This window comes from Myotis myotis, unplaced genomic scaffold (genome assembly GCF_014108235.1).
Source record: "Myotis myotis isolate mMyoMyo1 unplaced genomic scaffold, mMyoMyo1.p scaffold_m19_p_11, whole genome shotgun sequence".
NCBI classification, from domain to species: domain Eukaryota; kingdom Metazoa; phylum Chordata; class Mammalia; order Chiroptera; family Vespertilionidae; genus Myotis; species Myotis myotis.
Window position 1 is genome coordinate 6,674,336 of NW_023416315.1, and position 22,262 is coordinate 6,696,597.

General features: G+C 48.3%; 1 protein-coding gene across 2 annotated transcripts in view; it reads right to left on the reverse strand.

Moving 5' to 3' along the window:
- BMPER (BMP binding endothelial regulator) overlaps positions 1–22,262 on the reverse strand; it is a 206,359-nt gene that overhangs the window by 85,266 nt on the left and 98,831 nt on the right. For both annotated transcript variants that reach the window (XM_036327350.1, XM_036327349.1), the window contains exons 7-11: positions 11,725–11,824; positions 10,051–10,160; positions 7,030–7,170; positions 4,425–4,529; positions 381–426 (exon numbers count right to left, since the gene is read on the reverse strand). In XM_036327350.1, coding sequence (XP_036183243.1) covers positions 381–426; positions 4,425–4,529; positions 7,030–7,170; positions 10,051–10,160; positions 11,725–11,824 — 502 coding nt within the window. The remainder of the gene's footprint in view (positions 1–380; positions 427–4,424; positions 4,530–7,029; positions 7,171–10,050; positions 10,161–11,724; positions 11,825–22,262) is intronic.

Here is a 22,262-nt window from a genome sequence, read left to right on the forward strand (position 1 = left end):
AGGTGGAAGTACGCACAGCTGCTTGGCTTTATAGTGATGGAAGGAACTTCCCTCCTCAATGATGCACACTGTTTGGTTTTACTGGATGCCACCTTAGCCACTAGGACTGCAAATGCGATGAGCAGTTAAACTGCTCAGAGTTATCCGGTCCTTCTTAAGACCTCATCAGACCATTCATCTCCCAAATTTCCCATAGCAACACATTCCAGTTGTGCTTCTGGGAGGGGATGGTAATTGACAAAGTGTTTGCAGGGAAGCGGGAGGACCCCAGCCTATACCAATAGGAACAATATGTGCAGAAAACTCACACCACCGCTTTTCTTGCCGCATATAAAACCAAAATAAACAGTAACAGCACGTTTCCAACGGAATAAACTTACTTTCAGTGCAAATAGGGCAGCATCCTTTTCGGTTGAGAATTTTACCCTAATCAAAAGAAAAACAAACAAGAGTTTAATGCTAAGAAACAGAGTCTGCTGAGGACTTTTTTTTTTAACTCTAATACCAGACAAACCAATGAAATCAGTCCGAGTTATATCTGAACTCAGTGCCCGGATGGCGATGATGACGGTGAAAATGAAGTTTCAAGTGTCAGGGTCTCAGGCCAGGCAAAGCCTTTCAGAAAGCTGTGCTGTTTTTATCCGCCGGGAAACAGAATATCAAAGGACTCATTGGTGGGATCCCTCTCACACAGAGAGGAGATGAGACTGTCTGGATCCAACCTTTTCACCGACACCCGAATTTAGCCCTCTGTAAACGAGAGCACACACATAAAAATAGGCATCGGCTGTCAACCCACCAACCCATGTGAGGCCTCTGTTCTGTTTGGCTTCCGGGAGGGGCCCAAACAATAAGCCAAGTGGGGGTCTACGGATCCGGACAGTATCTGTGTTACAGATCAAGTTCAGTCACATTTCTTCTTTCAGAAACTGCTTTGCAGTCGAAGCCAATGAGGCTGAGAGTTGGGAAATGCTGAGTAATTTTCCATTACCTTTCTGGAAACACCGTGTAATTTCCGAAAATTCATTTCTCCCCCTTTTTTTAGTGCATGGCGTTTCAAGGAGGACACCTATTCTCAGGGCCCCGATCAGCAAATGGCATTGCCTTATCTCCGACTTAAGGGGACTCAAAGGGAAAAAGAAATGTGGGAAAGATGAACATCTACAGAGCACGTTGCTAACAAACACCCTTTGTGATATTTTCCATAAGCTATCCAACCTCAGGTTAGTTATAAGGATTTAATAACCTAATACTTAAAGCATTTAAGATTTATTTAATAAAGTATATATTATTATAATTATCCTTATGAAGATGAACAATAACCTTAGGAGCTAAGTATCTCCCTTTTTATAGGTGAAGAGATTGATGTTATGCAATGCAACAGTGGTAGAACCCAAAATCAAACCTAATTTTGTGTAACCCTAAAGGCCAGCTGCTTGGCACCCCAGCTTTTTATCCTCTTCCATCCTTTATCTCTAAGAGGAGGTAATATTCATTGGGCACCTGCTATACACGAGTGCTGTGCATTCTTCATACTTTATCTCATTTAAACTTCACAATGACCCTCTAAATGTAGGTGTCCCTAGGCCTTTTTATAGGAAACTAAGCAACAGAGGCCACAGCGAGGTGTCCTAAGGCCTATGTCAGGGCCACACAGTTAATATAAGGTCCACCCACTCATTCACTACTGGTCAGTGGCATCAAGAACAGATTTAGGACCTAGAGAAAATCATACTGATTCAAAATATGCTAGTTAGCAATCGAAGAACCAGGACCATGTCAAATTCATTTTCCCATCAGCTAGCTCAGTGATTCCCAACCTTTTTTATCTCATGGCATCCATAAATTATTAAAATTCTACAGCACACCAAAAAATATATAGCATGTTTTGCCAATCTGACAAAAAAAAAAAAAAAAAATAGGTATAATTTTGACTTATTCACACCAGATGGCTATTGTTGTTTTGGTTGTTGTCATTTTTTTATTTGGCAATCTAATAGGTATGGCACGTTTAAGAAATTCTTGTGGCACACCAGTATGTCTCGGCACACCAGTGGGTCACAGCACACCAACTGAAACTCACTGAGCTAGACCTAAATTGCATAAGGGCCATGATGAACTTTGAATAAGACTTAAAACTCAGTCTCATTCAGCCATTCCATGGAGTGGGGCATCACGTCATGCGTTCATTGCCTAGAGCTCTCTCTTCTGTTTCTATTGGGCAGCCAGGTCTCCTTGGGTTTCTCGGACTGAAAGCAGTTGAGGACAAAACCAAATGTGCTTTGCTCTGGCCAATGGCATGCCGACCCCAGAAGGAGGAGTGAGGGGCTCTATCCGAATAGAGCAGAGCTGTCTACATCCAAAGCCCCCAACAACACATGGCGATGTGATCCCCTACACCTGCATGTTGGCAGAACTGCCATCAACTTCTTTAGACAACGGAAGTGGGGCTGGTCATATTACTAAACTAGGGGGGATAACTCAAGCACGAGCTATGAGGTTGGGGCTCCTGGCTGTGGCACTCCAGGCATGCTACCACCTCAGCAGTAAGAAGGGTGCAGTAATGACAACCATTCGGAGGGGTGGTCTCAGCATTAAATAGGGTCAGCCCTGCGACTGCAGAGAAAGTCTCAGTCCATGTGAGTGATGGTGAGATGATGGTGTCACCACAGCCCTGTCCCCACTGGAACCCTCATAGCCCTTCTCACGAAAGGTAGTCCTTTGCCTCTGGGGAGTTGCCAGGGAGGGTGGACAAGGAATCCAACCTTAAGATCCTCCTTCAACAAGGCACCCACACTTCTGGGGAAAGAGATGCGCAGTGCCCGGCCAGGACAGAGTAGGGGACGTGGGACCATTCCTTGGAGTGTTTTTATCTCTCCAGGCAACACAGGGGAGGGGAAGGAAGTGTTCAACAGGATTTCCATGGTAGAACTAAGTTTTCTCCCAAAGTCCTGTGCTGGCCACGGAGGAGGGAGAGTGTGCGCTGGAGGAATGGTTGGAAAGATGCCTAGAAACATGAAGGCGGCCCCCGAGACAGGAGCTGGGCACTACAAGCTTTGACAAGCCGAGGAGGAGGGAGCCAGGGAAAGGCCTGTATTTGGAGGCATGGATGCCCCTGGCCCAAACATGGCCCGCCAAGAAGAAAGGCTAACGAGATGCTGCCGGTGACATAAAAAGCATTGACCTCCCCACAGCAGGAGGACGATGAAAACCAGCAACCCCGCCACGGCGGCAGGACCCCATGAAGCCGGACTCTCACCACGGCCCATGGAGCTTGTTACTGGAGCCACTAGGTTGGCACGGCGCCCTGATTTTGTCTCTGGAATAGGAAGCCCGTTATTACTAACATGTGCTGCAAGCGGTCATTAGCAGCCAGGGTTCCCCCAGGACTGGCGGAGAAGTGATCTTATTCTCCAATGAATATTTATAAGCAGACCGTGTTCAAGTCCGTGGACTGGATCTCCCTTCTTCTTTTTTATGGGAGGTTTTCGGTTTTATGTCCGAGGCTTTTTAAAGCAAGACTAATTAGGGTTTTTTAGGTGGTTTTTTTTCTCTCGCTTTTTTCTCCCCCTTTATTCGGTTGTGCAATAGCAGCAGCTGTTGTTTCTCATGCTGCGTTTGGTAGTCAAGCAAAAGCAGCGCCTTGCTGTTTACAATAACCACAGATGTGGACGAATTGAAAGGCTGTCGATACCAGAGGAGGGAGGACAGGCCCTGGATCCGTGCATGTATTTTTTTCATTCACTGCAAGGTATTGAATAGGTTTGACATTTTCCCAAAATGCATGGGTTTCAAGTTGCTGAGGCGAATTCACTGAACGCAAGTTTTAGAAGATAATGGGCACTTTATTCAGCGAGTGGGAACCTCGGGCTTCTGAAAAGAGATATTTCCACCAGGACGCAATTTCCATTCGGGGCTACAATGGAAGCCAGGGTTCGAGAGGGAAAACCTCAGAGGGGAGCAGAGCCGGGGGGGGGGGGGGTGCTGCTAGGTAGGAGAAAACCCTTGGGAAATTTATTGAGAAACAACCACATGTGGCTTGAATGACTATGGGGAGGGACTCTGATCTGAGGAGAGAGAGAGAAAGGAGGAGAACGCAAAGGGCGCTGCTGATACTCGACAGAAAACCCGGGCAGAGAGACCAGGGAGCAGACCAACAGGCGCTGGAGACATGAAAGCACAGACCTGGGCAGAGTCACTAAGAGAGGAGCGCGGAGACGAGAGCAAGGTGGGAGCTGTCTCCATGCAAGGCTAGACTCCGGGGGGCTGCGGAGGGGCCCTCAGAGGGCGCTTTGCAAGGGGCAGGGGGCTCTATGCGCACTTGGACGTTTCAGGGGAACGGGGTTCGGTGCCCAGGGGACTTGCCACACACTGGATGCTCCCCAATCCTGGTAAAGGCACCTGAGCCTGCACCCCACACGTACCTGCGGGCAGCTGCTGATGGGGGCGCACTGCTTCTTGCGACACTCGGCCTTGCCTTTCACACACGCACAGATGGTGCAGTTCACGGAGGACCACATCTCTCCGTCCTGGGGGAGAGAGCACAGGGTTCTACCATCAGGGGGTGCTGTGGGGAGCTACACCAGCAGGCTGGACTCTGTCACGGGAAGCCTTTCTTAATGAGTGATGGATGCCATCATTAGATTACACAACTCTGAGGTATCTATTGCACCTACCTGGTTTAATGTAAGATCAGATTTAAGGGGTAGGCGCACGCGTGTGCGCCTATGTGTGTCCCTGTGTGTGCGTGTGCGTGTGTGTGTCTCTGTGTGTGCGTGTGTGGGTGTGTTCCTATCCAGGATATAAAAAGAATTCTTGGGCAGGTAAGTCCTATTTGCATCTTGCTCCTCCTGCACTAGGAGACAAACAGGAATTTCATACATGATATCATAACAAAGGTCTCATTTTTCCCATTTGATGAGACGGATATGTTCAAAGCTGAGCCAGGCACCAGCCATTAATTGACATGTCCGCAGGTGGTTAGTTTATTCCCAGATGGGACATGGTTCTGGACCACATTGGGCACAAACATGACAAGGACAGAGGCTAATTCAAACGACTCACACTTCCCAGGCAGACACCTGGCCGGGAAGCCATCTGAAAGCGAGGGGTCTGTCCAAACGCTGGGAGCCACTCATGCGTGTCCCTGCCTGACAGGCGCTCTGTTCCCCACAAGCTGGGAAGCACTCGGGGACACATTTTCTCGCTGCTTGAGGAATTGCTTGGGCTCACTGGACTTATGACCCGCCATTGCCAAGTGCCCGGCCACAGGAACCCCCGTGCCTCCGGAGAACAGGCAGGGATGGGCACCCTTGCTTTTGGGAAAAGAGATTGCAGGCAATCAAGCTGGGCCTGAAAACAAACCAGGACTCCTTCCTGAGGGTCTCAGCAGCAAATGTTGTTAAAAACAGAGACACCAGCTCAGGTCTGCGAGGTTGACTGCACCTCTTCCTCTCCCTTCTCGCTCTTTGGAGCTGTTTCAAGAACTGCCTACTCTCCAGTGCCTTTACTTCTCGCGAGAGGAAGACCCGACTGAATCTGTCTAAGGGCCTCTGACTATTCCAGACTGTGAGCATGTTCCTGGGCCTCCATTTCCAGGATGACCCGTCAGGGATTCCTGCCTCAGTTCACATAAAGGAACCTCGTCAGGAGGGGCCTGGAAAGCACTTGGCACACAGCACCATCACGAGGGGGAGTTGGCTGCGTCGGGGGCTCCGGGGCGGGGTGACTGCGTGCAGAGAGGACCTGAGAGCTCTGGGCGCCTGGTGCCAGTACTACACGCATAAGACCCCTTCCCTCAGGCACGACATGCCGTATCTTCTTGATTCCCTAAGAACCAGGGCTCCCCTGCGATCCCGCAGTGTAACAGGAGGCCAGGCTCAGTGCAGCCTGCCAGAGGAGCTCCCCATCTGCTTGGTTCTGGGGGTCTCAGTTCTCAGGGGGATCACGAAAAGACCTTCGGAAACAGAGGGACTCCTCCACCCCTGGGGAACAAGGACAAGATGGGAAGGACTTCGGACAAAGTCAACCATCTTCATCCTGATATTTAAATGGTCGCTGCACAGCCCTGTGGGTGTGGCTCAGTGGGTTGGAGCATCCTCCTGTACACCAGAAGGCCGTGGGCTCCATTCCCAGTCAGGGCCCATGCCCAGGTTGGAGGTTCAATTCCTAGTAGTATGGGAGGGATGGGAGACAATCGATCAATGTTTCTCTCTCACATCAATGTTTTCTGTCTCTCTCTCTCTCTCTCTCTCTCACACACACACACACACACACACGCACGCACACACACATCAGTAAGCACACCGTTGGGGAGGATTAAAAATAAATAAATTAAGTAACTGGCCACTGCACAGCTTGCTACTCGGCCGTCAGGAGACAGTGTAAAATACCTGTGATGGGGAGCACGTGGCCAGCAAACAGCCCGTTGGCTTGGCCGGGGCAGCGCTCTCTCACCTCTGCTCACTGCGGTGCTGGCCACGTGCACCACGAGCATCCTCACCTGACCATCTCCCGAAGGAGAAAATCCCTCTTTGAAAAGCAGCATCATAAAAACGTCCTGAACGTATCAAGCTGCAGACCATCAGGACCCGGGCGAGGGGCGCTGAGCCGCTCTGGCCAAGATGGTCCCGGGCATTCAAGGCCCCGCAACGGCACCACCAGGGGGGCAGTTTCAGCTCAACCCCAGCCACGGGCTGACCACATTGGGAAAAGGCAATGATGCTTTTATAAGTTTAAAATATAAAGCAAAAATATATAAAAAAAACACAAAGCATTTTTCAAAGAAAAATTTGACCAAGAAAAACTTTTTCAAACACTTGCTTCTCTGTCTCTGTGTGTACTGGATTCTAAATATAGACACATATAAATATTATACTATAAATAAGTGCAGTTATAAACACACATACATGTATATATATACATACACATACCCACGCACAATATGGAAGACCCCAATGTGCATGTTGTCTGGAGCTTTTTACAATTCAGTGTATACAGTCATTTCCGTGAGCCTGGCTCATGACGTACCCGAAAAACCTTGTTGCCAAACTTGCACACTTTGGTGTCTTCCGGGGGCACGTGCAGGAGGCACTCCTCACAGCAGGCCTCCTCGCCCTTGTCGCAGCCACCGGCCCGGGAGCACTTCTTCTTACACACCACAGTGGAGTCCTGGGGGCCCAGAGGCAAGCTGGAGATTAAAACGATTCCCACCCGTACCAAACGTCCTCCCTGGCCTGGCGTTAACTACCCACGACTCACTGCTTTCAAACACAGTCTGAAGATTCCGAATTTTAATTGACTGCAATCGATCTTTCATCCACTTCAAAATACTGTTTGTTGATTAAATATCTGGACTATGAAAAGTGTCCCTACCTTCCGAGGGTTTATAATTTAATGCTCAAGGGACTAACGGTTCTGCTTCAGTCACCGTGTGGCAAGCAGGCCCAGTTCACGATGGGCCAATCAGTTCCTGTCCTGTTCCTCTTTCCTTCTTCACTCACAGTGCCCTCTGGGGATCCTGCCTGGCTTTGTGCCACCTTCTAGGAATTCAGCATAAAGGCGGGATAGCTCTGATCAAAGAGCAAAATGAACAGTTAATGTTCCACCTCAAAATGAAATCTATTAGTGTCTTCTGTGTTCGAACAGGAATGGAGGGAGCAATTCCAAAACTGGACCCGGGTTCCAGAGCTCTTCCATAAACTGCACGACCTTCACCAGGCCACCGAACCTCTGAGGGTGACAAGCTGATATCTGTAACTTTAAAGGGCGTGGCCTGGTTTCTTAAGAAGTGGTATTCCATGAATTAAATGGCTTAGTGAACTGAGTCTACTGATGCATTCAACCACACACGGAAGAGAGGTTCAGAGCAGCTTAAGAAGACGAAACCTCCCTAGTTCCCCAGCCAATAAGACACAACTCCACCCGGAGCAGGTCGATGGCTGGAAGGACTGGAAGAGCCAAACATCCATGAAATTTAGTGGGAGACAGGGATGGAGAAGAGAAGTGTCCCTGGTAGATCAGCAATCCCCTCAGAGTGTTGAGTTCAGTGAGAATGAACAATGGCAGAGAAATGAGATGAAACCCCCCTCCAGGACACAGACCCCACTGGTGAGCTTTGAGCCAGGACGCATTTCTAAGCATTATATGCATGCAGGCTGTATAAACCTACGTAACGTCCGTAGATTCTGTGCTAATTATATAACTTCAAGAGGTACTTCTGGTACCATCTACTATAGTTTCATGGATTCATTATACAAGATTAATATGGCACTGAAGTGATCCTTCAAAAAATGCCATCTGATATCCTTTATATCAGGGATGAGGAAACTTTTTTCTGCCAAGGGCCATTTAGATATTTATAACATCACTCTCGGGCCATACAAAATTATCAACTTAAAAATTAGTCAGCTATATTTGGTCAAACATTCAATTAACTCACCCCTAATGCCTTGGCCAGGGCCAGACCAAATAATTTCGCGGGCCTTACACGGCCCATGGGTCGGATGTTCCCTACCCCTGCTCTAAGCGAAGAGAAAATCATACTGACTATCCTAAATGACTGCAGCCTGCTTATTCAGACATTCACTTTCCCAAAGACGACTGTGAACCGTGATAAAACAACCTCTTGAAGGAAGTGTTGGTGACACTTCTTTTGAGACCTGGGACATATTTCTTAGTCATCTCTCATGGAATCCATGAGACCCAAAGCACTGTAAGCAGAACTAATTCCCATTCAGGGGATGTCTGGCTTTCCTGCAATCAAGAGAATTGGGAATGACATGGGTTTTTATCAAAAGCTCAGTATCCCCAAGAGCAGTGGTTCTCAACCTTCTGGCCCTTTAAATACAGTTCCTCATGTCGTGGTGACCCCCAACCATAAAATTATTTTCGTTGCTACTTCATAACTGTAATGTTGCTACTGTTATGAATCGTAATGTAAATATCTGATATGCAGGATGGTCTTAGGCGACCCCTGTGAAAGGGTCATTCGACTGCCAAAGGGGTCGCGACCCACAGGTTGAGAACCGCTGCCCAAGAGGAAGCTATAACCTGTAAAATTCCTGGAGAGGAAGAGAAGTCCTGAGGATGGAGGTCAGGCCAACAGCAGGAGTGGCCTTCTGTTTACCACAGGCTAATACAAGCCACGAAGAGAGGAGGGAGCCTCGGGAAAGTACCTCAGGCTTAGGAACGGCTCGGTGCTCAGTGCCAGGGAGCACACGGGGCAGCCCTTACTCAGCCACCTCCCTGCAGCAGTGCTGCTACTGCTACGTCACAAAGCCCGCCACGAGGAATCAGGACCTTCTGAACCCTCATCATGGCTACTGACTCAGAGCTGGTATTGAGCAAACCTCCCCTCTGGCCCTCTCTTGCCCTTTAGCTATTAAAAACAAAACCACCGCCAACAGCACCACACGCAGGCTACACAGATGTGTGGGTTAACTCACTAATGAATGATCCTAAAGTCCTCCATATAAATGATTCTCTTCTTGGTCCCAAAAATAAATCGCCACATAAGCCCAGTCTAGAAATGTGTGGGGTGTGTATCCCTTTAAAACTGGGGAGTGGTAGAATTCCTTCTTTACCAGTCATTACGCTTCTGGCTGCCTTTTGAGAAAAGTGAGTGATGCCTCAAATGAGGAAGGACACGGTAAACAAAACATAAATACTCTCTTCCCAAACTCCCAGGTTGACCTTGTGATGGCTGCACTGAAAATCCATGCGGCTCTTTTCTCTCGGATGTAAGGCCAGAGGTCCCACTGTGGATAAGCAGCTCCAGAGAACGCTGCCGCGTGCATTTGTCTGAGTTTAGCAAGTGCCGCAGACAGCCCCTCAGAGTTTAGTGCTCACCGCCAAACACTAACTTGCTGTTCTCGGGAAGATGACAGTGAATTGTAATTTGGGTCCTTGTGACCGTAAGTGTGATTTCACCCTAAACTGGCACCAATAATGCCTCCCTCTGAGAAATGGCACGTCGTCTTTGGCCACAATGTTAACACTAAAGCCCAAGATGCTCTGTTGTCGGACGGCAGCCCCTCGGAACCACCGTACCCGGCAGGTGCACGCCGTGCAGTCGTCGTACAGAAACGAGGATCCGTTGTCATACACATCACTGCGGAAGAGGCAGCTTCCAAACGGGAGGTCAAACACTTTCCTCTGGCCTGGAGGGAAGCAGCGGCAGAGTGTAAGCAAGGCAGAAGCCAAGGACGCCCCCCTCGTCATCAGCAATTACAGCCCAGGCAGTCCAACACTCTCACAAGCCCAGGTCCAGCCGATGCACAAAAACAGAGCCATGGGTCAGATGCTCCCCGGGGATCCCCAGGAGTCATTAATTTAGAGAGTTTTTCTTACGAAGATTTTGATTGCTCGCTATAAGCTCAACAAATCTTTATTGAATATCCGTACAGTGAACCAAGAGGACTAAGACATAGACTTTCATTTGAATCTTAAATAGTCTGACCTCTAACTCAAGAGACTAAGGATCATATGGAGGAAGCTGGCATATGGATGACAAATGACCGCCAAACCACCTCATGCTCTAGAGCAGCGGTTCTCAACCTTCCTACTGCCGCGGCCCTTTAATACAGTTCCTCATGCTGTGGTAACCCCCAACCATAACATTATTTTCGTTGCTACTTCATAACTGTCATGTTGCTACTGTTATGAATCGTCATGTACATATCTGATATGCAGGATGTATTTTCACTGTTACAAATTGAACATAATTAAAGCATAGTGATTAATCACAAAAACAATGTGTAATTATATCTGTGTTTTCCGATGGTCTTAGGCGACCCCTGTGAAAGGGTCGTTCTACCCCCAAAGGGGTTGCGACCCACAGGTTGGCGACCCACAGGTTGAGAACCGCTGCTCTAGAGCCTCCATCATGGACTGTCTCCTTCCGGGTGGCGACGTGCTTGCTGCCTCCGTGCCACCAGGACAGTCGGGCTGCAGCAGCTTCAAGCATAAGCTTAGGCATCACAGAGAATTGTGTTCAGGTGCCAACTCGTCACCCCCTGGCTGCGCCCCCTTCCAGAAACCTTCCCTCTCAGGACAATAAAACTAACCATTGCACCTAGAGCACACATTCGAATGATGTCTTGTATTTGGCACCTACATAGCACAGCTTCTTGAGATTCTTTTTTATGGAATCTATTGAGGTGACCTGGTTAACAAAATTACACAGGTTTCAGGTGCACAGGAGATTCTTAAGATTACATGGAAGAAGCATATAAACTATTTCTCATGGTACATGGGAAATGTGCAATGACGGCGAGCTAGTGCTTCCTTTTTTGGCTATTACCCATGCTTTCCTTCCAAACCTCTTGTTTTGGCATGTTATTTTTTCCCTCTGAAAGTACCGGGAGTCTGTATTCCTGTTTACTTCACATGCCTTTAGGATGTGTTCCGACTCATCAGATGCCCGGTTAGAGGTTAGGGTGTTCAATACTGTTCTCCCACAAGAGGGCATTGCCCCAGGCTGTCTGGTGCACCAGGTCACAGGTGCAGGGAGGCCAAGAGAGAAGAAACCTCCGCGGAGACCTGGGAAAAGAGACACCCTCCCCCACCCTCCACCTGGTGCCCACCTGATGCTCCTTTAATTAGAGAGGTTGCCATGAAGACAGGACACCTTGAGGACCCAGCACAGCCATGAGGATGAACACGCTCAGTGGAAACCAGTGAGAATATATTACAATGTTCTTTGACCTTAGAACTGTCACTCACCCAAACATTTGGGGCAGCACTGTCCCGGGGGAACGTGGCTAAGGTGCTGAGGACAGGAGAGAATGGGACAGACCTCGCGCACGCACTGTGTCCTGCCACCCTGAGGAAGAGAGAGAAGCACATTTAGCATAGTCAGTGAATGCAGATCCAATGACCAAGGTTTCTGGACCAAACCAGGGCCTTCCTTGATATTAAGTCCCGGGTGACTGCTGGGACCCGCGTAACTTCTCCCAAGCCTCCTCCTCCCTTCCCTGTAGACCACAGGAACTGCACCAGCAAAAAGCCTCCCCTCCGAGAGGCGGTGAGGGCATCACTCTCACCCTGGCCAGGCCTCTATCTGTCCTCCTGAGGACCAGCCAATGTCTCAGTGCCTGAGATTTGGGGCTTTCGGGACTAAAACTGGGAAACTGTCAGGCAAACCAGGATGAGCTGGCCTCCCTCCCCCACCCAAGCAAGCCAAGTAACCCCCTCTTCCAGACCCCTTCACTCTATAGCCCTGCACATCTTCCTCCAGGAAAGCTCCCCAGCCTGCCACAGCTTACAGGTGTTGCTGGGATGGCTCAGTGGAGCTGGGATCAGGGAAGGCGGCCAATCTGCTCAGAATGGGCGCACTGTAAGTCGGTAGTCAGACAAACAATCGCACCGAATTTACCAAGCTAACCCAACCTGTCCATTACCTCGGTAGAAGGCATATGACACTGAGAAGGCTGGCAGAGCTGCCGGGGAGAAGTCTGGAGCCTTCAGATACTGTCCCTACCCCATATTCTCAATCCTCCAGCCTCGGTGACTGCTGACGCCCATTCCTTCCTCCTAGAAGGCGCACACACAGTATGCCCACTGCCTTCTCTCGCCCTCAGAGAGGCACCTGTTTTTCAAACTTGTAAGTGAATCTTCAGAAAGCCAGGACTGGGGAAAAACAAGATGAAACCCAACAAAAGCACCAGCTTTTCAGTCAACTTACATCCAACACCTCTGCAAGGCTCATGGGAAAACTACCCTGTGCACAATGAATTTGCTAACAAATTTGTGAATAATTTTCAACAGTTGGCTTCTCTGGGATTTGAGATAGAAACCAAATTAAGAGCCGCAGGCACCCGTTGTCTCAGGCTGATAACTTATATCTCAAGAGGCCTTGGGAAAGGAGAAACTGGCCTCCCAGAGCCCGGGCCTGGCGGGAAAAGACCCCCCTCGCATTTCCTCAGTCCCCAGCACCTTCTGCAGGGACTCCGCGTAGCCGCCTGGGTCACAGCCATCCCCTCCCAGCACACTGCCGTCTCCTGTTGTTGCTGCCTTCTCTTCCTGTTCCTGCCATTTGTATTATTATAGTTTATTTTTTGGTGGGGATGGGTGAAAAGGGTAGGGCACATGATGTCTTTTTAAATATTTATGATTTTTAAACCACTTTACTGTTGGATCCTTCCCCAAACCAATAAAGAACATGTGAAAATACCACAAAGAGCTCTTCTGTTGCTTTTCCATTATTTTCAGATCAGCAAGAATCACTAAAAAGCTCCTAAGAATCCTGGCTGTTCCAGGGGCAGCTCCTCCCTGGACTCCGCAGAATCCGAAAGGCTGGCCCCTCACCGGACTTCAGGGATGCGGACTTCGAGGAGAGGCCATAAGCCACAAATGTCAGATGGAGAGGGAGGACACTGGCTGCCCTTAGCTTTTCATTTCCAAGAAATCTATCTGCAAATAACTCCCTAAAATGTGGGAGCCCTGGCCGCACGGGGCGAGCTGTGTGCGGGCTTCTCTCGGGAGCACAGAAAACGGATTCTTCTTGGGGACACTCTCTGTTCTTGTTGGATCAGCATCTATTTCTCAGGCATGTTTTAAAATTACAATTTTTTAAATGTTGCATAATTGCACAGGAGTGAACTTGTCCAACACTTTGGAAAGCTGGCGAAAGATTCTGTGGACGCCAGTAATTTTCCTTACAATGAGGTCAGAGAGCGCATTTTGCATACATAATGCAGCTGCGGAGTGTGTCTCCCCAGAGTCCCCTAAAGTAACTTGAACTCCAATGGGGGTTTGCTGGTTTGGTCGAGTTTTATTTGGTTTGGGTTGCAGCTTGTGGCACAGTCCCAGTCCCCAGGCTGCCTGCCCAGGGATGCCTCCACGGAGCCGCAGGCCGGTTGGCTCACAAGCTGCGTCTATGATTTCAGCTCCACAGGGACTCTGGTTAAACTATAAGCCGCGGCTGTGCTGTAAACTAAAAATGTTAAAGTAGCAGAAGTAAACATTCCTGTTTCTAAAAATGTACGAATCCCCACGGTACCTGCACACACTCGGGCTCTATCGGATGATGGCCATCGCCTTCTAGTTGGCGTCCCTGCCTCAACTCTCTTCCCCTAATTGATCCTGGAAGGTTCCATATGGTCAGGACTCCTTTCCAGCATCCATCCATCATTTCGTTATTTGATCAAATATTGGAGGCGAGGCCTCGCATATGCTGGGGATATAGCAGTGAATGTAACATCCATAAATCACTCTTCTGCTGGAGCTTGCGTCACCACTGAGCATGCCCCCATGCTAAGGTAGAGGATGAATTACCACTGCATTCAGGATCAAGTTCAACCCACTGAGGCAAGAAGTCACTCGCTGACATTTGTTTCTTTTTTCTTCCAACACAGAGGCACTACATTTCCCAGACTCCCTTGCAGTTAGGTGTGGCCATATGACTCAGTTCCAACCAACAGGAGGTGAATGGAAATAATATACCACAGAAGTCTTTGATACAATCAGAGAGAAAGGGTGTTGAGGGAAGATAGGAGAGGGTGAAGGGAAGATAAATGATGATGGAAGAAGACTTGGCGTGGGGTGAACATACAATACATAGATGATGTATTATAGAATTGTACACCTATATAATTTTATTAGCCAATATCACCCCAATAAGTTCAAAATAATAAAATTTTAAAAATCACAATGCTCTCTCTATTCTCTCTCTTCTGGATGGATAACAGGCTGAATGGAGGGCACATCAAGAACTTTGCAAGAAATGGAAAAAGCCTGCTTGCTTCCTAAGTCACCATATGGAAATCTACCCACTGTTCAATGAGCAAGAAAACAAACAAAATGCTGCATGAAAACCCTCGGACACATCAGTTCTCTATTACCACAGTTAGCCTACTTTGTCAAGATACCATAATCTTCTTTCCAATCTTCTTCCCTCCCAACTCCAACCTACAGAGAAGGTCCAGGGTACCTCATTTCTTTCTTCATTGCCTTAAGCACATCTTGCAACTTCTGCCTGTTAAACATACCTCTTCCCCTTTCTCCCCCCATCATTGACCCCTATGGAAGTCCTGCTTCATTCCAGGTCTACCTCAAGCCTCTTCTCATCTATGAAGCCTTCTAAATCTGTGTCCCAGTAACCTCTTCCATCTTCTCAAATCTCTTCTTTTCTCATCTATTCTCCTGTATTTTTTTTTTTATTGTTTAAAGTATTACAAAGGGTATTACATATGTGTCCATTTTATCCCCCCGCCCTAGACAGTCCCCTAGCCTCCCCTATCCCCCAATGTCTTGGACACAGGCAAGACGACACTGGTTTTGCCTTCAAACTAGATTATTGTTGGGGCAGGAATCAGTCCTTAGAGCCCAACATCCTTCATAAAGGTGACAGGCTCAAGAAATATTTCAGTAAAAGTTTGTTTCATGAAGGACAAAGCCACCACTCTGCTGAGCGCTAGAACTGGCTGAATTCTTCAGACGTCTTTAACCACAGGATGCTGATGAGAAGGCACAGTTGAGGGATGTCTGCATCCACTGACGTTTGTATGTCCTTGACTTTTGCGCATTTTAGGTAATAATCAAATATTTGTTGGTGCTGAGACTTCAAAAACCAACAGTCAACCTCAACTTGGAAAGCTGGTAGGATTCCTAGGATCCTATGTATTTTGTTAAATGTTTGAAATTTACTAGATGGTTAAAATACATAGAGACTACTGACTACAGCCGGCCCTTGAACAACTCAGGGGTGAGAGGTGTCACCCTCCCATAAAGTTGAACATCTTCATGTAACTACTATATTCTCACCTGGTCAACAAAGAAAGGAATGCCAGGACCTTCCCCAGCACTGATGAGTCACGGCATTCACCATCTGTCTTTTTTTGGAAGGGCAAGTGTGTTCTTTAGAGGTGGCCATTTGTTCTAATTGCATATCTGAATGCTTCTCCAAAAGTAGCTGTTTTTAAAAGACTTGAAACATGTCCCAGGCCTCTTGTCTGCCCCCTGACTTTTGTTTTAGCTGATTCAGTCAAGAACACAATGCTTTGTGTCAAAGTTTACCCTAGGGTAGCAGTTGTTGCATAATAAAACTCTATCTTCCTGAACAGAGCGATGAGTGCAGGATGATAAAACCATAGCCATGTGCAGGCAGGATGCCTCTCCCATCCCTGAGGACCACTGAGACGTGGGGGCTGGAAACCGTCCTGCGGCCTGGAACCCATCCCTGGACCAGGACGCAGAGCCCAGCTCTCTAATGGGAGGCGAGAAGCGGAGCAGTGCATTTCTAACCAGTTACAGCCAATCAGCTGCACTTGGGCACACTCTACAATGGTTGTTTTGTCCAGTGATCAATTCTTTCAAGAGAATGGAGTTCTCACTCAATCCAGATGAAGGTGGGAACAAGGGGACAGGAACACTGGAGCGGCTGGTGTAGGGGAGAAAAACATCGTGAGTGACACAGAATACTTATGTCATAACAAACAGTGGTGCAAAGCTGATTTTGAGCAGAGCACCCACTCTGAGTTACAAATTGGGTCAAAAAACTTCACACATGAGCCCTGGCCCATTTGCCTCAGTGGCTAGAGCACTGGCCTATGGACTGAAGGGTCCCGGATTCCATTGCAGTCAAGAGCATGTACCTCAGTTGCAGACTCGATCCCCAGGCCCAGTCAGAGCGTGTGTGGGAGACAGCCACGCGATGACTCTCACATCGATGTTTCTCTCTGTCTCCCTCCCTTCTACTCTCTCTAAAAATCAATGGAAAAATATCCGCGGGTGAGGATTAACAAAACAACTTCACACATGAAAAACCAACTGTCCTTGGCCCTACCTCACTTTGACCTGGATATTTCTTGTGGTAAAGTTTCAGAGCCTGGCAGTTACTTCCAGGGGTAATGCTCTTGGTGCTTGGCTTTCCCTGTTCTTGGCCAGTGCAGGCAGGAAGTCAAGCAGTGGAGGGCATCAGGTGAGCTGGCCAACTAAAATAACAGAAGTAGAGTGGAAAGGGGAGAGAGGACACCCAAACTTTGGTGGGTAATGAGCCTACTTAGAAAGAGAGAGAAAGGTACACAGACACACACACACTCTCTCTCTCTCTCTCTACACTGGCGTACAGGCATATACCACTGTGGTATAATAATTTAGGTGTGTGTTTGTGAGACCCATTAGAGTAGGGTTTTTAGAGGTTCGTACCATTGACATTTGGGGTGAGATCAGTGTTCTCTGGGGTCTGTGCTATGCTTTGTGGGGTGTTTAGTAGATACCTCCATCCACTAGATGCCAGTATCACCCTTCATCCCCTGGTTGTAACAAACAGAAATGTCTCGACTTTGCCAAGTGTCCCCAGGGAACAAAATCACTCCCCGTGGACAAGAATAGCACTAGACTAGATCAAAGTTTCCCCAACCACAGTCCAGGCATCTACATCTTTAATAACCTGCCCTGGTGATTTAGATGTTGCTGCCTGAGGCACCGGATTTTGCAAAATGTAAAATAAAACCCAACTTTGATTTTACACTGAGTCAAGGACATGTGGGGAAAGCTTGGCCAAGATAACCTATTTTGTCCCATAAAGTTTAAGCAAACAATACCTGTGGGAAGTACACTCTGGGCTGACAAAAATAAAAACCCTTTTGTCCTTCACTGCCTATTCAGAGAACCATGACCTCGTGCTCTGTCTTAGGAATCAAACCGGAAGCAAATCCCTTTTCTTTTTCCCATCAATTAATGGCTCTAAGTCCAAGTGTGCTGTTGTTAATGTCACTGTGTTGGATTCCTATTGCTGCTGCAACGAACTGCCACACCACCTCAGTGGCTTGAAACCACACACATTTATTATCTTCCAGTTCTTGGAGGTCAGAGTCTGAAATCAATCACTGAGCTAAAATCAAAGTGTCAGCAGGGCTGCCCGCATTCCTTCTCGAGACTCCAGGGAAGAATCCATTGCCTGGCCCTTTCCAGCTTCTGCAGGCTGCCTGCATTCCTTGGCTCATGGCCTCCTCTCTCCATCATCAAAGCCATCAGTGTAGCATCTTCAAATTTCTCTCTGCTCTGATGCTGGCCCTCTGCTTCTGTCATCACATTTCCTGTGATCGTGGCCCGCCTGCCTCCCTCTTATAAGGACTTTTGTACCAGATCCCATCCAAATATCCCAGGGTAATCTCCCATCTCAAAAGCCGCCACTTAATCACATCTGCAAAGTCCCTTTTGCCATATAAAGTAACAGTCGCAGATTTGGGGGATTAGGACAGGGACATCTCATGAGTCGAGGGGTACATTATTCTGCCTAGCACAATTATTAATCAAGAAATGACATATAATTTCACTGTGCAGGCCCAGGTGTAACAGTTCAGGTCTGAAGTCACTACAACACAACAATATAACCTGTTCCATCCACCTTCCCTCACTGAAAAGGCTTGGTTTTCTTATGTTTTTCAGAAAGAAAAGATAGTCAAGAACCTCAATTTCAACCCTGGTTGCATGGCTGCTGAGCAGAACAAGTTGTTTTTTGTTCTCCTTTTGTGCACGCCTAGTTACTTCATCCTAAATTTAGAAGGTGACATTGCAAGCAGACCATCTGAATTTCTCACCTTATTCTCTCCTTGTCCGGGGCAAAATCCCACATGCTGATGGACAGCTTTAGGAACAATTTCAGGGGGTTAATAAAGTAGGAAAATCTCCCAGGTTGCCCACAGGCTTCCTTAAGGCCGCAATGCCAGCCCTGTTGGTGAGCAGTAAACCCCGTAAGTTGAAGTTCCCACCAAACTGTATGACTTGGCCAGTCATCGTCTGGCCCACGCCAACCAGCCCTGTCGGGACTGCAGTGTGTTCTGAGGGCCAGAGAGATGAGTCCCAGAGAGGTCGACTGTGCTCATCCTGTTAAAAGACACTTGCAGAAACTATAGGAAAGTGCCTGTGTGGCCTCCGCAGGGGTCTGCAGGCACCACAGTGAGGCCTTTCCCTGCTGACAGCACAGCTCCAGGCTGGCTTTCGCCCACCTGAGTGAGCAGGCAGGCCTGGCTGTGCAGACTGCATGTGCACAGAGGTAGAGCCAGAGCTCATAATTCCCCTGAAATAAACATCAGACCCCCCCCCCCTGATCAACAGGTGGTATGCATGCGTTCACTGTTGTATGTTAAGCTTCATATTTAAAGGTGAAGTGTGTCTTCTTTGAGTCCTTGCTCTTAGCTCTTTCCTGTCACTTAGCTGAACGGCAGGTTTTTGTGTTTTGTTTTCTTAATGTTTTTGCTTTAAAAAATAAAATTTAGAAACTTTTCCTCTTCCCCAAACCCAGGGTTCCACACAGTCAGATACACACATTACTGACAAGACTGGGATACCGTTTGCAGCAAATTCCAACTAGTTCTGGGTTTCCACAAATATTTTACTCCTTTCTTTTCTATTTCAGAAGCAGGAGGAGAAGGCCATCCTATGGGACCAAGCTCAGATGAGACGCCTGAGCAAATAAATACCCTGGGAAGGGCGGCGCGAGGAAAGCCCTGGCCATCAGGATGCATTTGCCAGCGCCGGTTTGTTTGGTGTCTGCAGGCCTGTGCAGAGGGACAGCTGAGCATAAGCGATCTGCCCTGAGGAACGTGATGCCTCGTTCCCGGGTTCCCAGAGCAGAGAGGTAGGGCTTGCTGACGGGACCCTGAGAGTCTGGCCCGGCCACGCCAGCGAGCACGGGTGTTCCCTCTCTGAAACGATCGATAAATAAACAAATAAATCTACAAGAGAACTCCCTCCCAATAGTGCACATTCCCGGAGACCACCCGGGTAGGACGTTTCTCAACTGCCACCCGAGAGAAAGAGCCAAGGAAAGGAAACGAGCCCCATTCCTCCTCTTGCCGTTTGCATCCGAGTTCACCCTTTCATCATCATGTGAGGAGCCGGGGCTGCTGCAAGCCCACCGCTGCACATCAAACGCTCTATCCGCAGGCTGGCCCGCTGCCAGGGAGATGAAAGGAACAATCGTTCAGAACTCACACCTTCCATGAGTTATGAGCCAGTCCTGAGAGGAAGGAAATAACACCCTTGTGCGGGAGAAGGGGCGCTGCTCACGTTCGCCAGGCGGTCCACACCGCAGACGCGCTGGACGTGCGGGAAGGACGAAGGCACGCAAAGACCTCGGGCGGGGCAAGAGTCCCTGGAAATACTGCCCCGCAGAGACAGAAACACGGGCATCCGTGGTGAACTGCTTCTCTAGAATCTTCCTGTTGACCATTCAGTTTCGGCTACCAAAACTAATTTATGCAGACCACGTGCTCTGCGTGTTGCTTCATCTGTTTCCTTACTGTTACATCTGGACTTATCATTGCCCCGAAGCTAGGCTGAGCGTTCACGCAGGGCAGGAGCCCCGTTCATATTTCTTCTGTCGTCCTCAAGTGTCTTCCTAGCTCCACGGCAAGACCAACGTAACATCAGGCCTGCTTGGTTTTTCAGTTCAACACCTACCCGTTGGGTTGTCAGTTAAAGCTGAAAATAATTCAGAAGTGTGCATGCTCCAGGGAGGTTTCCTGAGGCACCAAAATATCTGTTGTCTTGAAATGAACTAGTCTTCATTCAGATATGCCCGGCCCTGGCCCGTGTGGCTCCATTGGTTGAGTGTCACCCATGCACTGAAAAGGTGACTGGTTCAATTCCCAGTCAGGGCGCATGCCCAGGTTGCAGGTTTGATCCCCAGTAGGGGGCGTGTGGGAGGCAACTGATGGATGTTTCCCTCTCACATCAATGATTCTCTCTCTCCCTCTCCTTCTCCCACTCCCTTCCTCTCTCTATAAAAATCAATGAAACATATTTAAAAAACAACATATGTCTGGATTCCCTCAGTGTATTGACAAAATTATACTTAGAAGTCTTTGAACTATTCCCTAATACAGTACGCCTGAACACACTCCTGAAAAATAAAATTACATTTAAAGTCTATTTTAATGTCCAAATAGCAGTGGACTAGTCACAGCATTTTGGCTTTGCCTATTGAACACATTTGTGAGTTTCTATGTGTTAGACACTGTGGTCTTACAACGAGAACTTTTTCAAAATCTCCACTCAGTGTAATTACTATGTACACTTCTCTATTTTGTATCAGGTGCCAATTGCCTAAAACTCTAAAAAATACTAAACCGTTATAACTAAAGTGTCATGGGGCCCCATAAACACTCTGGCCTCCATCAAGGGACACGGTCCAGGTTGACTAGAGGTTTCTGGCACTATTCATTCAAACTGGTAATACCCCTGGGTATTGGTCTTGTCAACCAATTCGAAGTTTATGTTCTGAGATAATCAGGCTGCAACCCAATCTTGGCAAGCTCTTGGGATGATTGCGATCGAGGCCAACTATGATCAAAGGAAAAGAAGCGTCCAGGCTGTTGGAAACAGCTGTGGTGGGGGGTCCCAGTTTGAGCCAACGCTAGTGTTCTGACATGTCTGGGCAAGTCCAGTGAAAGGGAGAGGTTCACTCGTTTGGCTTCTCATGAGAAAGAGAGAGAAAAAAATCCATCCTGAGGGAGGGAGAGAGGCAGCACAACAGAATCACCAGTCACTGAGTCGATGGACAGGGGGGAGGTGGTATCTGAATGTATCTTGGCATCTGCCACTCAACTCATCCCAAACCCAGCACCACGGATGCCCTCGTTTGTCCAAGGGGAGGAAGATGCTGAAAGCAAAGGCTGAAAGGACTGCGGCACTAAACCCCTGTGAAATATTCCCAGACAGGCCCCATGAATTTGGGATTCCTATAATTGAGTAAAACATACACAGAGGAAAGAGATGTTGGCCCTTCCCACTTCCCCTCCACACATGCTCTGTCCTCAGAGGCCGCCAGGACACGAGTGGCAATGTACAATCCAAGCGCGTGGCAGCAGCAGCCACGCCAGGCTGAGAACCCAAGTGCCAGCCAAGTGGTGGCAGTGCGAGGCAACATCAGCAGATACAGCAGCAGGGGACTCATCCAGCCCAGAGAGTGGCATCTCCTCTCTCACGAACACTGACTTCAGGAAGCCTGGCCTCAGTGTCCAGCACAGGACAGCATAAGATAGCACCTACGGACAAGGCCCAGGTGTATCCTCTGACAACTGTATTTACATATTCGGCCAGATAGAAAGAGAAAGTGTTTGGTTTCTGATAGAAACAGTGAGTTATGTAAATTGAGCTTCTCCTGGAATCATATCAGGTCAGATTCAGAAGCGTTGTCTTGTAATCGTGGCCGGAACATGCTGTGGAGAGGCCAAAAGGGAGGAGGTAGCTCAGTGAGGTAGCAGCTGGGTAGGAAGCTTGCCCAGACACGGACAAGGTCTGAGTGGACAAGA